The 15,572-nt window shown below is 38.9% G+C and overlaps 2 protein-coding genes across 7 annotated transcripts in view; one reads left to right on the top strand and one right to left on the bottom strand.

The window, feature by feature from the left end:
• The window catches only part of PTRH2 (peptidyl-tRNA hydrolase 2), a 1,137,200-nt gene that overhangs the window by 505,103 nt on the left and 616,525 nt on the right, over window positions 1-15,572 (bottom strand). The gene's annotated exons all lie outside the window — the stretch shown is intronic.
• MED13 (mediator complex subunit 13) overlaps window positions 1-15,572 on the top strand; it is a 126,165-nt gene that overhangs the window by 27,223 nt on the left and 83,370 nt on the right. Inside the window, exons 4-8 of the mRNA XM_050764635.1 lie at window positions 5,298-5,443; window positions 6,900-7,097; window positions 9,506-9,700; window positions 11,125-11,287; window positions 11,487-11,597. Coding sequence (XP_050620592.1) covers window positions 5,298-5,443; window positions 6,900-7,097; window positions 9,506-9,700; window positions 11,125-11,287; window positions 11,487-11,597 — 813 coding nt within the window. The remainder of the gene's footprint in view (window positions 1-5,297; window positions 5,444-6,899; window positions 7,098-9,505; window positions 9,701-11,124; window positions 11,288-11,486; window positions 11,598-15,572) is intronic.

Here is a 15,572-nt window from a genome sequence, read left to right as displayed (position 1 = left end):
GTTGCCTGAAAAACATGTAAAAAGCTTGTAATATTGAAAAATACATAGTAATTCTAGCTGGTTGACTATCAGTTTTTCATTTAAGTTTTTAGCATTTGGTCTTGCTTTTAGATTCTCATGTCCTTTATTATAATTAAGAGAGAAAAATGCTTTGAAAATTGGTTTCTGCCTGTGTTGTATGTCAGTACATATAATAAGCATAATGGACATATTCTTCTCAGAATTATTAAATATAAGTGATTTTCTAAGACAAAAATACTGTTTAGAAATTATCTTTTATGTCTTTACATACTTTGTAACTCATCCTCAGTTATATAGAAAAATTGTGTCAGAAAAGAGGACATTCAAAAGAAAGAAAAGCACAAATATGGCTATATGTGCATTCCCATGCAGAAGAAAATTTGTAGCATATGATTGTTTACATTAAAAAGTTTCTTTGAGAAAAGTAAATGCATGGAGGCTTAAAACTATGAGGAAAAAACCCAAATCTTAATGTTTCAACTAGTATCAAAAATCATATTTGATGTTTATAACAGGATATTAGAGTCACACTCTTGATTTGATCTTTTCGCTGAGTCAGTGTAATGGCACCATGTATTTGTTTCATTTTCCAACCCTGCTGGTCCTGAGTTGCCTATATTCTCTCTAAATTATGCTTGCAAGCCAGTAAGCTCTTTTCTGTATTCATCTCTTTTAGTACTTTATCTAGTATAGCTCTTCAAAACCAATTTACATTTTGACTTGATCTGTTCTTTAAGTTCGTTAGGTACATTTTCTATCTTGCAGATTATTTCTGGCAATGATTCCACAAAGTGTTTCTCCATTATATAGCATAGGTCATCATTTCCCAGTCTCTCATAAGTAGCTTCCTCATCATTTCTCTAGTGTCCTAGATTACTCCCCACCTACCATCTAGTCCCAGAGCAGAAGCCACATGTTTCAGGTTTTTGTTTTGGCAGCACCTCACTTTTGGTACTAATTTCTGTATTGGTTATTTTACTGTAATGAAACCATCCCCAAAACTTAGTGGCTTAAAAATAGCAGTTATGTATTCTCATTCGTGTAACTGGAGGTCAACTTGAGGTGGTGGAGGTGGGGAGTGGTTAGCCAGTTGATGCCATACTTTATGCTTTAAACTACAGATTAGGTAGAGATCTATTCCGTATTATTTCTCATTCTCCTTTGGCCAGTGGGCCAGTCTGGTCATATTCTTTTATTTATTTATTTATTTATTTATTTATTTATTTATTTATTTATTTATTTTGAGATAGGGTCTTGCTCTGTTGTCCAGGCCAGAGAGCAGTGGTGCGATTATAGCTCACTGCAGCTTCATACTCCTGGGCTCAAGCAATTCTCCTGCCTCAGCCTCTTGAGTGTCTGGGACTATAGATGTGTGCCACCATGGCTTGCTGTTTTTTAAATTTTTTGTAGAGACAGGCTCTTGTTATGTTGCCAAGCTGGCCTTGAACTCTGTACCTCAAGTGATCCTCTCAACTCTGCCTCTCCAGTAACTGGGATTACAGTTTTGAGCTACCACACCTGGCTTTCAGTTTTTCCCTTTAAATAAGCAATAGCAATGGTTCGTTCCTGAGTGGATAGTTCTCAAAGTTATTATTAACAGTCTCTTATCTTGATTTTGTGGTTATTTTAGATATATACCCTTTTTACTAAAGCAGATGTCTTTAGTCTTCATAATTCTTCAACCAATAATTATTCCAATAAGATTAACTTTTTTTTTTTTAAAGATGGAGTCTCACTCTGTCTCCCAGGCTGGAGTGCAGTGGCGTGATCTCGGCTCACTGCAACCTCCGCCTCCCGAGTTCAGGCAGTTCTCCTGCCTCAGCCTTCCGAGTAGCTGGAACTATAGGCGCATGCCACCACACCCAGCTAATTTTTGTATTTTTCAGTAGAGATGGGGTTTCACCATACGGCACGGAGTAGTGTCGAACTCCTGACCTCGTGATCTGCCTGCCTCGGTGTCCCAAGGTGCTGGGATTACAGGAATGAGCCACTGCGCCTGGCCAAGATTAACATTTTAATCAGAGTTAGAAACAAGCTTATTTTTTTTTTTCTTCTATTATAAACTGTTGGTTAAATGCAATGTGGTATCTTGGATTGGATCCTGGAACACAGAAAGTACATAAGTAGAAAATCCAAATAAAGACTGGAGTTTGGTTAATAGTAGTGTATCATTGTTAATTGCTTGTTTGACAAATGTAGCATGATTATCTAAGATGTTCATTAACATTAGGGGAAATTGGGTGAAGGGTATATGGGAACTCCCTATGCTGTCTTTGCAACTTTTCTGTAAATTTAAAATTATTTCTTTTTTTTTTTTTTTTTTTTTTTTTTAAGACGGAGTCTCGCTCTGTCACCCAGGCTGGAGTGCAGTGGCCGGATCTCAGCTCAATGCAAGCTCCGCCTCCTGGGTTCACGCCATTCTCCTGCCTCAGCCTCCCGAGTAGCTGGGACTACAGGCGCCCGCCACCTCGCCCGGCTAGTTTTTTGTATTTTTTTAGTAGAGACGGGGTTTCACCGTGTTAGCCAGGATGGTCTCGATCTCCTGACCTCGTGATCCGCCTGTCTCGGCCTCCCAAAGTGCTGAGATTACAGGCTTGAGCCACCGCGCCCGGCCTTAAAATTGTTTCTTAATAAAACTTTATTAAATAAAAATAAAAATTATTGACGTGAGGAAATGTATAGTAATGACTGATTAATATATAGAATTTATAATTTATAAAAATTAAACTTTAATATAATTCAAGCAGAACAGAATGGTATTATAAATTAAAAAACCTTAAGGATTCCTGCTCATGTATCCAAGTCCCTTCCCCAGAAGTAACCAGGTTGGTTTTTTTTTTTTTTTTAAACTTTGTTTTACTTCTGGTGGTTACTGTCATAATTCCAGAGATTTTTATACTGTCTCTGGGCCTTGATTTATCAACTTTCAACAATGTCACTGCTCTTTCTTTCTCTCTTTCTTTTTCTTTCTTTCTTTTTCTTTCTTTCCTTCCTTCCTTCCTTCCTTTCCTTCTTTCTTTCTTTCTTTCTTCCTTTTCTTTCCTTTTTCCTTTCCTTTTTCCTTTCCTTTTTCCTTTTCCTTTTCCCCTTCCCTCTTCCCTCTTCCCTCTTCCCTTCCCTTCCCTTCCCTTCCCTTCCCTTCCCTTCCCTTCCCTTCCCTTCCCTTTCCTTCCCTTTCCTTCCCTTTTTCCTTCCCTTCCCTTCCCTTCCCGTCCCTTTCTGTCCCGTCCCGTCCCGTCCCACAGAGTCTTGCTCTGTTGCCCAGGCTGGGAATGCAGTGGCACAATCTTGGCTCACTTCAGTTTCTGCCTCCCGGGTTCAAGCAATTCTCTTGCCTCAGCCTCCTGAGTAGCTGGGACTACAGGTGCCTGCCACCACGCCTGGCTAATTTTTGTGTATTTAGTAGAGGCAGAGTTTCGCCATGTTGGCCAGGCTGGTTTCAAACTCCTGACCTCAAGTTATTCTCCCGCCTCAGCCTCCCAAAGTGCTGGGATTACAGGAATGAGCCACCATTCCCAGCCATTGTCACTGCTTTCTTAACAAGAACAGTAAGTTTTTTTGTTGTTGTTGGTTTTTTTTTTTTAAGTTAAGTTTTTCTGTCAGTTATATTAATTTTTGTTTTATTTTTATTTACTTATTTATTTTATTTTTTTTGAGACAGAGTCTTACTCTGTCGCCCATGCTGGAATGCAGTGGTGCGATCTTAGCTCACTGCAGCCTCCACATCCTGGATTCAAGTGCCTCAGCCTCCCAAGTAGCTGGGATTACAGGCACCTGCCACCGCGCTTGGCTAATTTTTTGTATTTTTAGGGAGATGGAGGTTTCACCATTTTGGCCTTCCTGGTCTCGAACTCTTGGCCTCAAGTGATCCACCCACCTTCCAAGTGCTGGAATTATAGATGTGAGCCACTGTGCCCATCCTGAAAAATTGTATTTCTATTAAAAGCATTTTTTAGACTAGTCACATGCAGTAGTGGAAAGGGGAAAGAGTAGAACAAGTTCTGTCTGCACTAACTGAACAGTCAATTGAGGTAACTCACTACCTTCAGACTAGCCTCTGTCAGTTACATTTGTAACTTGAATAACATGCTTAAATTTGTATTTCTTGTTCTATCAAGTTTAGACATTTTGTATCAACTCCATATGTATAAGATATAGAAATTCTTAGCTCTGTATTGCTTTTCACCTCTTTTCGACCATCTATTTTCCCACTTCTGTTAACTCTAGCATTACTTTTACTATAATTTTAATTCACTATGTTCTGCTTAACCAGAAGAAATTCAAGAGGGCTTATACATATATAAAACAGATTTTGAGTTGATTAATTATCATAGTTTAAAAAACTGGTTTTTAAAGATGAATTATTAAGATAAATGTGTGGAGAAGGAAGAAGAAGAGTTTATTCTTCTTAGCGTACAATCTTATCCTCTTATGGGCAATTTGACCCTTCTAAATTTTATCTTGGTGTCCTTGGGAACTTTTATTTTCCAACCTGTATACTCAGCCATACCTGAATTTCGTTAAGGTGTACTATTTTGCATATATTCTTGGTTCTAGGATGCTTTCAACTGTAAGACCCATTGTTGCTTTAAAGTAATGTTATTGGTTGGGAGGGGATTGCATTAAATGATTATTAGCCCCATTGAAAATTAATAAAGTGAGAAACATATTTGTATTTAGTTTCTTATATAGAGGGGAAAATAGGCAAAAATAAAAATTGAGTCACCATTAATTCTTTTGTCCGCCTTTATTTTCTTTATCCAAAGAAAACTTTTTTTCTTAAAGAAAAAAAAAAAAGAGCTGGGTACAGTGGCCCATGCCTGTAGTCTCAGCTGCTTTGGAGGCTGAGGTTAGAGGATCCCTTGAGCCCAGGAGTTACGAGACAGCCTGGGCAATGCAGTGAGACCCTCACTCTTTCTCTAAAAAAGAAAAAGAAAAAAATTGACCCTACTATTTTGGTAGCCTATCCCTTTCCAATAAACCTACTCTTCTACTTTAACTTATTGTTGTGGCTATATAATAATTCTATGTGTGAATGTACCTAACTCATTTAACTGGTTCCTCTATTTGCAGCCTTTTCTACTATAAACAGTGTTGTAAAGAACTTTTCTTATAGCTAAGTCTTTGCTCATATCCATGATTTTTTTCCTTCTGATGAAGTAGAATTTCTGGGCAAAATAGAGTATGAATTTTTGCATACTTCCTAATAAAGAAAAACAAGTTAACATTTTTGGCCACTAGCCATCACTAAGATATAACTTTTTCTTGTTTTTTAGTGAACACTTGTCCTGCTCCTTCACCTTTTTCTTGCATGGAGACAGCAATGTTTGTACCAGTGTGGAAATTAACCAACATCAACCTGTATACCTTCTCAGTGAAGAGCATATCACCCTTGCTCAACAGTCTAATAGCCCATTTCAAGGTAGATTATTATATTAGGTATTTGATCTTTTATTGAAAGATCCTTATTGAACTTCATAATTTTACATTTGGGGATTGATGGAATTCCCCCGATCTTTAGCCTAATGATGATTTTGATGTCATTTACTTTCTTCTCCCCCATTAGAGTGTTGCTACATTTTTAAATACAGGTATTACCAATAATTCTTGACCGTGAATGGTGAAGTAGTTTAAAGTGTTCTTTTAGATAGCATATTGGATTTATATGTGTTAACGTTTTCAAGGTTATCTTGTGCGTCAGGTCATATAAGCCATGTTTTGTTTGTTGTTTGTTTTTGTTTTTCGACATGGAGTTTCGCTCTGTTGCCCAGGCTGGAGTGCAGTGGCATGATCTCGGTTCACTGCAACCTCCACTTCCCGGTTTCAAGCAATTCTGCCTCAGCCTCCTGCGTAGCTGGGATTGCAGGCGCGAGCCACCACGCTTGGCTAATGTTTGTATTTCTTAAGTAGAACTCGGTTTCATTGTGTTGGCCAGGCTGGTCTTGAACGCCTGACCTCAAGTGATCCACCTGCCTCGGCCTCCCAAAGTGCTGGGATTATAGGTGTGAGCCACCTTGCCTGGCCAAAGCCATGTGTAACATAGCTACAAACGGACTTTTGATACTATTTATACTATGAAAACAGTTGAATTCTAGAAGAAATATTTTATAAGCTTGCTGAATTGCTTTTAAGGCTTGGCAGTGTGTTCTTATTTTAACTTTAAACCTAATATTTGCTTTTTAAAGTTTACATGGCAGTACATTATAAATATTTAGATTTATATATCTATATTGTTTTTCCTCAGATAGCTTTTTCTTAGAATGCTTTTTCTCAGTGGGAGTCAAAGTAAATTGAAGGATACACAAATATTCCCAGCTTCTGTTAAAATTCTTAAGTGTTTGGGCAGACAATTTTTTTTCTTTTTTCTTTTTTTTTTTGAGATGAAGTCTCCCTCTGTTGCCCAGGCTAGAGTGCAGTGGTGCCATCTTGGCTCACTGCAGCCTCTGCCTCCCCAGTTCAAGCAATTCTCCTGCCTCAGCCTCCTGAGTAGCTGGGATTGCAAGCATGTGCCACCACACCCAGCTAATTTTTTTGTATTTCATTAGAGACAGGGTTTCACCACGTTGACCAGGCTGGTCTTGAACTCCTGACCTCAGGTGATCCGCCCGCCTCAGCCTCCCAAAATGCTGGGATTACAGGCGTGAACCACTGCGCCCAGCCTGGGCAGACAAATTTTTAACAGTTTATGTAATAAACTCAGTGTTGTACTTTATCTTCACAATAACGAAGTATAATAAATTGATTTTTCTCTGGAATGGTTATTATTGGTTTCCTTTTCTTTTTTATAACTGCACGATCACTTGCCACATTGTTCACTGTGTTCTTATTTGGTAAAACAGTCTTTAGTTACTTATTTGATGTCTGCTTTGGGTTTCTAGTTATCTTATGCCCATTTGGACTAAATGGCACTCTCACAGGACAGGCATTCAAGATGTCTGATTCAGCTACAAAAAAATTAATTGGTGAATGGAAACAGTTCTATCCTATCTCATGTTGCTTGAAGGAGATGTCTGAAGAAAAGCAGGAAGATATGGATTGGGAAGATGATTCTTTAGCTGCAGTAGAAGTTCTTGTTGGTATGTATGCTGAGTATTATTCCTAAGGGGAAAACGCATGATTGTATGTATTAGTTATATTTTGCTCAATAACAAGTCTAATAACTCAGTGGCTTTTTTTTTTTTTTTTTTTTTTTTTTTTTTTTTTGAGACGGAGTCTCGCTCTGTCGCCCAGGCTGGAGTGCAGTGGCCGGATCTCAGCTCACTGCAAGCTCCGCCTCCCGGGTTCACGCCATTCTCCTGCCTCAGCCTCCCCAGTAGCTGGGACTACAGGCGCCCGCCACCTCGCCCGGCTAGTTTTTTTTTTTTGTATTTTTTAGTAGAGACGGGGTTTCACCGTGTCAGCCAGGATGGTCTCGATCTCCTGACCTCGTGATCCGCCCGCCTCGGCCTCCCAAAGTGCTGGGATTACAGGCTTGAGCCACCGCGCCCGGCCAACTCAGTGGCTTTCAACACCAAAGATTTATTTCTTATTTCTTGCCCACATTACTTAAGGGCTGCATCTTAGCTGTGGCTTGGCTCCATGTATCTGCTCATTCTGTAACCTAGGTTAAATGAGTATCCCAGTAGCTAGGACATACTGTTCTTACGAGAACAGAAGAATAATAGGGACTGAACCAAACCATGTAAGTGTACTCAAAGCTTCTGCTGGGATATGGTATATGTTGCATCTGCTCACATTGCATTAGACAAAACTAGTTAAATGGCCAAGCCAAAGTCATTTGGGCAGGGAAATAGATTCTGTCTAGAGAGAAGCATGCTTAGAATGGGACATTTAATTGTGAATTAATTAATATTTGAAGGCTGAAAAGTTGACAGCCTGTGTTATGTGATGTTTTAATGTTTCGTAAAACTATCACTTCCAATAACTTAAGAGACAGAAAATGTAACTAAAGAATTTGTGACTTTGCATGCTCTGCCTGCCAAATGGTCAGATTGGTTTTTTTTATTATTTTTTTATTTTTTGAGACGGAGTCTCACTCTGTTGCCCAGGTTGGAGTGCAATAGCGCGGTCTTGGCTCACTGAAACCTCCTCCGCCTCCCAGGTTCAAGTGCTTCTCCTGCCTCAGCCTTGCTAGTAGCTGGGATTACAGGTGCACGCCACCATGCCCAGCTAATTTTTGTAATTTTAGTAGAGATGGAGTTTTGCCATGTTGGCCAGGCTGGTCTCAAGTTCCTGACCTCAAGGGATCCACCTACCTTGGCCTCCCAGAGTGCTGGGATTACTGGCATGAGTCACTGCGCCCAGCGCAAAAGGGTCAGATTTTTTCAGATTGGCTATATTCTCTATGTCTTCTCATTCAGGGACCCAGGTTAACAAAGTACTGGTATCCAGAACATGTTAATCTCATAGTAGAAGACAGAAGTGAGAGAAGCTGCCTGACCCTACAAGCACATTTAAAGCTCTGTTAGGATGTGGCTTATATCACATGCTTACATTCCAGAGCAAGTCACATAGCTTGACAATGGAGTGAAGACATATACTCTACCTCGGAGAGGCATGAGAGGAGGCATAGAGAAAATATAATCTAGCAGATAATTGGAATTAGAATCTACCGTATTGTATTTAAGGGAATCTAATGGTAATGTTACACATGAAGATCACCTCATTTCGTCTTTTATTTATTTATTTTTTTTGAGATGGAATCTCGCTTTGTCGCTGCCCAGGCTGGAGTGCAATGGTGCGATCTCTGCTCACTGCAGCCTCTACCTCCTGGGCTCAAGCAGTTCTCCTGCCTCACCCTCCCTAGTAGCTGGGATTACAGGTGCCCGCCACCATGCCCAGCTAAATTTTGTATTTTTAGTAGAGATGGGGTTTAGCCATGTTGGCCAGACCTCAAATGACCCACCCACCTCAGCCTTCCAGAGTGACAGGATTACAGGTGTGAGCCACGGCTCCTGGCCTTTTTTTTTTTTTCAATAAAAAGATTACCAGTGTTCACTTTTAATAAACACATTACCAGAGCAGTTGTGACAAAAACGGAAACAAAACACACACATTTTTTAGGCTTTTAAAATAGAGGCATATAGAAAAGTAAATAGAAAATGGTTTGTAATTCTAGTGTCCAGATTACCTTTGTTAAACTTAAAAAATAAAATTGAAAAAGTAATACACATTAAGTTGGTCAGAGATGCAAACAAAGATTTAAAAAACGCATTTCTAGAAATCTAAAAAATTAAAAGGAAAGCTGCCTTTTTCCAGATCTCTCTCAGCAAAGGTAACCACCACTGGCAGCTTATTGTGGTTTATTATGGTTTCTTCTAAAAAAGAAAAGAAAAACTTATGCCAAAGAAGCTTATATTTATAAAAATGTATTTTTATTTGTACAGATGTGATACCTACTTTTCCATTATAGTACTTTTGAGTGTGACTGATTCGCTAGTCACAAAGGTAATTGGTTTTCTTGTCCCATTTTTTTTCCTTTCAGCTGGTGTCCGAATGATCTACCCAGCATGCTTTGTTCTAGTCCCTCAGTCAGACATTCCTACTCCTAGCCCTGTGGGATCTACTCACTGTTCATCTTCTTGCTTGGGTGTCCACCAAGTGCCTGCTTCCACAAGAGATCCTGCTATGTCTTCAGTTACGCTTACACCACCTACATCTCCTGAGGAAGTCCAAACAGGTATAGTAGTAATTTGTCTCATCAGCTCTGGTAATCTGTTACTTTGTGTACAGTAAGTACTTAAGAAATAATTTCTTTTGAAATAGTTTCAAACTTCTTGAGAAGTTACAAGCATAGTACAAGTAATTTCCTTAGCCAGATTTCCAAACTGTTGTTATTTACTCCTTTACCCTCTCTGTATATATGTACATTCATTATCATTGGTCTTTTTCTGAACCATTTGAGAACAAGCTACAGATGTGATGTCCCATCACTCCTGTGTACTCAGTGTATTTCCCAAAATTAAGGACACTCTCCTATACAACTGTTATTCAGTCCTCTTAGTCAGAAAATCAGTGTTGATACACTGCCATCCAGTTTGCATTCCCTGTTTTAGATATTTTGCTTTCTGTATTTAAAAGTAGCGTGCTTTTATTTTTAAAGATTTGTGTGTTTATAATTAAAATTTACTCCAACAGAGCAGCCCATTGCTGTGTTCTAATTCTTAGCACCTACGTCCTACAAAAATAAACCCAAGCTTTTATAGTAACTGTCAATACAGAATTAAGCATTTTAGCTATTAAAAACGGTTTAGTTACCAAGGTGCTTATTTTCAGCAAAATGCCCTGTCACTCAGAAGGACATATGCATATGCTAAAGTTCTGACCCATCGATTGATGCAACAGGTTTATATCCCTGCCCTCCCTCCATCTACCTTTAAAACAAAACACAGAAGAACTTTTTACAATGGAGGATAAACATACAGAAACACAGAAGAGCTTTTTACAATGGAGGGGAAATATGCTTATGCTCAGCTGACCTTACAAAAAAGACTGTCTGATTTCCAACTAAATGAGAACACCAAAGTGTTTGGCTAGAGTCCAGCAGTCATTGACTGACCCAGGTCAGAGGCTGGCAGGGACAGAAGGGCCAGAGTGCTGCCGCTGTAGGGGCTCATTCTGGGCTCCATACCCCACCTTGATGTGGAAGTCAGGCTCTGTGCAGCAGCTCCATGGCTGGTGTCCAGGGACCCTTCACACTACTCCTGAGTCCTTCCAGTCTACCCACTTCTGGCCAGCCCCCAACCTTGATGATGTCACTGGGCATCAGGGTAGTCTGGTTTGCTTATACAGCATGATCCATGGACACCTCCTTCCTCGCCCTCAGCCCACCTCCCTCCACACACCACCCTGTGCTGGCCCTGCCTGGCTCCTGAGAACCCCGCTCTTGGCACTGAGAGTGCTAGGTTACAGAGATGTACTTGACTGCCACATTTGCCTAATGAGATCTGGTTCCAAAAAGTAGCATGCTTTTTGTCTCAAAATACAAATAATTTTACCAGATAGCTGGAGCAGCTTGTATCACAAATTAATAAAAAACCCAAATAATGTTACTTTAAACCTACCTTTATTCTCCTACAGCCTGTTTTTTTGTTTTGTTTTCAGTTGATCCTCAGTCTGCCCAGAAGTGGGTCAAATTTTCTTCAGTATCTGATGGCTTCAACTCCGATAGTACTAGCCACCATGGTGGGAAAATACCCAGAAAATTAGCAAATCATGTGGTGGATAGAGTTTGGCAAGAATGCAATATGAACAGAGCACAGAACAAGTGTGTATTTTCATTTATAAGTTCAAAAATTGCATGTTGATAATTACTTATAATTAGAAGATATCTAAAGTATAAACCGTCATTTATTTGATTTTTCTTGAACTCATAACGTTGATCTTTAAAATTAATTTTAATGGTACATTGAGGTTTAATGGAAAATTTTATGAATTCTCAAGAATTTTGTAACTTTAAATCTTAGGAGGAAGTATTCTGCTTCATCAGGTGGTCTGTGCGAAGAAGTGACAGCTGCTAAAGTGGCATCCTGGGACTTTGTTGAAGCCACACAAAGAACAAATTGCAGTTGTTTGAGGTAGATTATTTCCTGATCAATTGATGCCTATGTGTGATAGTTTCTTATGCCACTGAATGCTTATGCCCACTTTATTTGAGATAGCTTACATGAACATGATATTAGGATTTTTTTCAAAAGAAAATTCAAGAAAAAGATTTCAGGAATTTGAAGCTGATTATAGAAATACATGTAGATATAATCCTTCAGTTCATTCACTGTTACCAGAGGCGGACTCTGAAAGTTTTGTTTCCTAGTGGCTAAATAAAATACTATTTTATATGGGGCTATGGTATATATAGCATCTATAAGATATAAAAGGCATATAAGTCTCGTGAGAAAAGCATTCCTTCCTCAATGGCACTGCCTGAGAAATTTCTCCCAAAAGTTCTTTCTTTTTTAAAAAATAGAGAGACAGGGTCTTGGTTTGTTGCCCAGGCTGGAGTAATCATGGCTCTCTACAGCCTCAAACTCCTGGCCTCAGGCGATCCTCCTGCCCCAGCCTCCCAAATAGATAGGATTACAGGCTTGTGCCACCACATCTGGCTAATTAAAAGAAAAAAAAAATTTGTGGAGAGGGGATCTTGGTATATTGTCCAGACTGGTTTTGAACTCCTAGCCTCAAAACAATCCTCCCCTTGGTTTTCCAAAGTGCTAGGATTACAGGTGTGAGCCACCATACCTGGCCTACAGTCTTTTTTTTTTTTTTTTTTTTTTGAGATGGAGTCTTGCTCTTTCTCCTGGGCTGGAGTGCAGTGACGCGATCTCAGCTCACTGCAAGCTCCACCTCCCAGGTTCACGCCATTCTCCTGCCTCAGCCACCATAAAGTAGGAGTAGTTGGGACTCCAGGCACACGCCACCATGCCCAGCTAATTTTTTTTAATTATTATTCTTAATGTATTTTTAGTAGAGACAGGGTTTCACTGTGTCAGCCAGGATGGTCTGGATCTCCTGACCTCATGATACAATCTTTTTTTAATAGCAAATACAGCGTTGGGTTTTGAAGAGTACATTCTTTTCTTTTTTTTTTAAGCTTTTATTTTTGGTTCAGGGTTACTTGTGCAGGTTTGTGAAATAGGTAAACTCATGTCACAGGGATTTGCTGTGTAGATTATTTTGTCACTCAGATACTAAGCCTAGTACCCAGTAGTTACTTTTTCTGCTCCTGTCCCTCCTCCCAGCCTCTACCCTGAAGTAGATCCCAGTGTCTGTTGGACCCTTCTTGCTGTCCATGAGTTATCATCATTTAGCTACCACTTATAGGTGAGAACAGGCAGTAGTTGGCTTTCTGTTCCTGTGCTAAGGATGATGACCTCCAGCTTCATCCATGTTCCTGCAGATGACATGATCTCGTTCTTTTTTATGGCTGCACAGTATTCCATGGTGTGTACGTACCACATTTTCTTTATCCAGTCTGTCATTGATGGGCACTTATGTTGATTCTGCGTCTTTGCTGTTGTGAATAGTGCTGCAGTGAACATTTGTGTATATGTGTCTTTGTGGTAGAATGAGTTATATTCCCTGGTTATATAACCAGTAATGGGATTGCTGGGTCAGATGGTAGTTGTAGCTCTTTGAGGAATCACCACACTGCTTTCCACAATGGTTGAACTGTTTTCACTCCCACCAACAGTGTATAAATGTTCCCTTCTCAATCTCGCCAGCGTCTGTTACTTTTTGACTTTTTAATAATAGCCATTCTGACTGGTGTGAGATGTTATCTCATTATGGTTTTGATTTGCATTTCTCTAATGATCGGTGATGTTGAGCTTTTTTACATATGCATGTTGGCTGCACATATGTCTTCTTTTGAAAAGTGTTCATGTCCTTTGCCCACTTTTTAATAGGATTATTTTTTCTTATAAATTTAAGTTTTTTTAGATACTGGATATTAGACATTTGTCAGCACAGTTTGCAAAACTTTTCTCCTGTTATGTAGGTTATCTGTTTAGTCTGTTGATAATTTCTGTTGCTGTGCAACTGCTCTTTAGTTTAATTAGATCCCATTTGTCAATTTTTGCTTTTGTTGTGATTGCTTTTGCCATCTTTGTCATGAAATTTTTGCCCATTTCTGTGTCCAGAATGGTATTGTCTGGGTTGTCTTCCAGGGTTTTTACAGTTTTGGGTTTTACATTTAAGTCTTTAATTCATCTTGAGTTGATGTTTGTGTATTGTGTAAGGAAGTGGTTTGGTTTCAGTCATCTGCATATGACTAGCCAGTTATACCAGCACCATTTATTGAATAGGGAGTCCTTTCCTCATTGCTTTTTTTTGTGAGTTTTGTCAAAGATCAGATGGTTGTGGCAGTGCATCCTTGTTTCTGGGCTCTCTATTCTGTTTCATTGGTCTGTGTGTCTGTTTTAGTATCAGTACCATGCTGTTTTGGTAACTGTAGTCCTGTAGTACCATTTAAGCAAGGTAACATGATGCCTCCAGCATTCTTCTTTTTGCTTAGGATTGCCTTGGCTATTTGGGCTGTTTTTGGATTTCATACAAATTTTAAAATAGTTTTTCCTAGTTCTGTGAAGAATGTCATTGGTAGTTTGATAACATTGAATCCAAATTGCTTTGGGCAGTATGGCCATTTGAAGGATATTGATTCTTTCTATCCATGAGCATGGAATGTTTTTCTGTTTTTTTGCATCATTTCTGGTTTCTTTGAGCAGTGTTTTGTAATTCTCATTGTAGAGCTCTTTAACCCCTCTGATTAACTGTATTCCCAGTTACTTTACTCTTTTTGTGGCAGATGTGAATGGGATTGCATTTCTGATTTGGCTCTCAGCTTGGTTGTTGTTGGTATATAGGGATGCTAGTGATTTTTGTACAGTGATTTTGTATCCTGAAATTTTACTGAAGTTGTCTATCAGTTGAAGGAGCTTTTGGGCTGAGACTGGGGTTTTCCAGGTTTAGAATCATGTTGTCTGTCAACAGGGATAGTTTCGCTTCCTTCCTTTCTATTTGAATGCCCTTTATTTTTTTCTCCCTGATTCTTCTGGCCAGGACTTCCACTACTATTATGAATAGGAGTGAGAGGGGGCATTCTTATCTTGTGCCACTTTTCAAGGGAAATGCTTCCAGCTACAATCTTTTTTTTTAAATGGTAAATACAGTGCTGGGTTTTGTGGAGTTATTTCTGATAACATTCTTTGGGCAGCTATAAGTGAAATGTTGAAGTAAGATTCAGAAAATAGGATTCTATAAGGGAAAAACTTAAAAGGGAGCAGAACTGTCAAAGCATGACAAAACCATCAAGCTTTCCAATGGACTATATTGGTTGAATGATTAGTAGAAGAATAGATGAATGTGGAATTCTTTAGAAATGTATTTAGTTTATATATTAAGGCCTTATGATAAGATTTGGTTATGAGAAGTTTTAAAATTATGTTGCCTAGAGTTTATGATTTTATCCTGCAGATTAAACATAGATCATAGGCTTTTGCAGTCAAGTAAACAATAATGGTCTTGACATCCCTAGTCAGAACTTGTGATGGAATAGATGGTCACCTGTCTTTCTCATGGAAGTGAACCAAAGAAATGGAGTGCCTGCAGGTTAGGGCCAAGGTTTTTCTACATTTGCGCTGTTGGTTTGAATATATAATAACAGAGTCTCTCACATGTGCTGTTATGTTTTTGCATAAATTGAATATTCTTATATTGCATAAGAATTCTTACTTTGCATTTATTGAATAATTCTCTTTGGATTAAAGAATATGTAATTTTTTAAAGTCTGGCAACTTTGTTGAAAATTTACCTCTGTTAGAGAGATTGGAATAAAAACAAAGATATATTTAGCTATTGTTTAGCAGTTTAAAATAGCTAAAAAACCACACCTAAACTTGAACATAATTTGTATAAGAATGAGGGTCAGCAAAGGGTAATGAATTGGCCATGTTTGGCCCACTGCCTATTTTGTATGGCCTGTAAGCTGAAAATGATTTTTTTTAATTTGTTTGAGACGATGTCTCGCAGACGGGAGTGCAGTGGCGCGATCTGAG

The sequence above is a fragment of the Macaca thibetana genome, chromosome 16 (genome assembly GCF_024542745.1).
Source record: "Macaca thibetana thibetana isolate TM-01 chromosome 16, ASM2454274v1, whole genome shotgun sequence".
Taxonomy (NCBI): Eukaryota; Metazoa; Chordata; class Mammalia; order Primates; family Cercopithecidae; genus Macaca; species Macaca thibetana.
The sequence above is the reverse complement of the archived record's forward strand: the minus strand, read 5'-3'. Positions and strand labels throughout refer to the sequence as shown.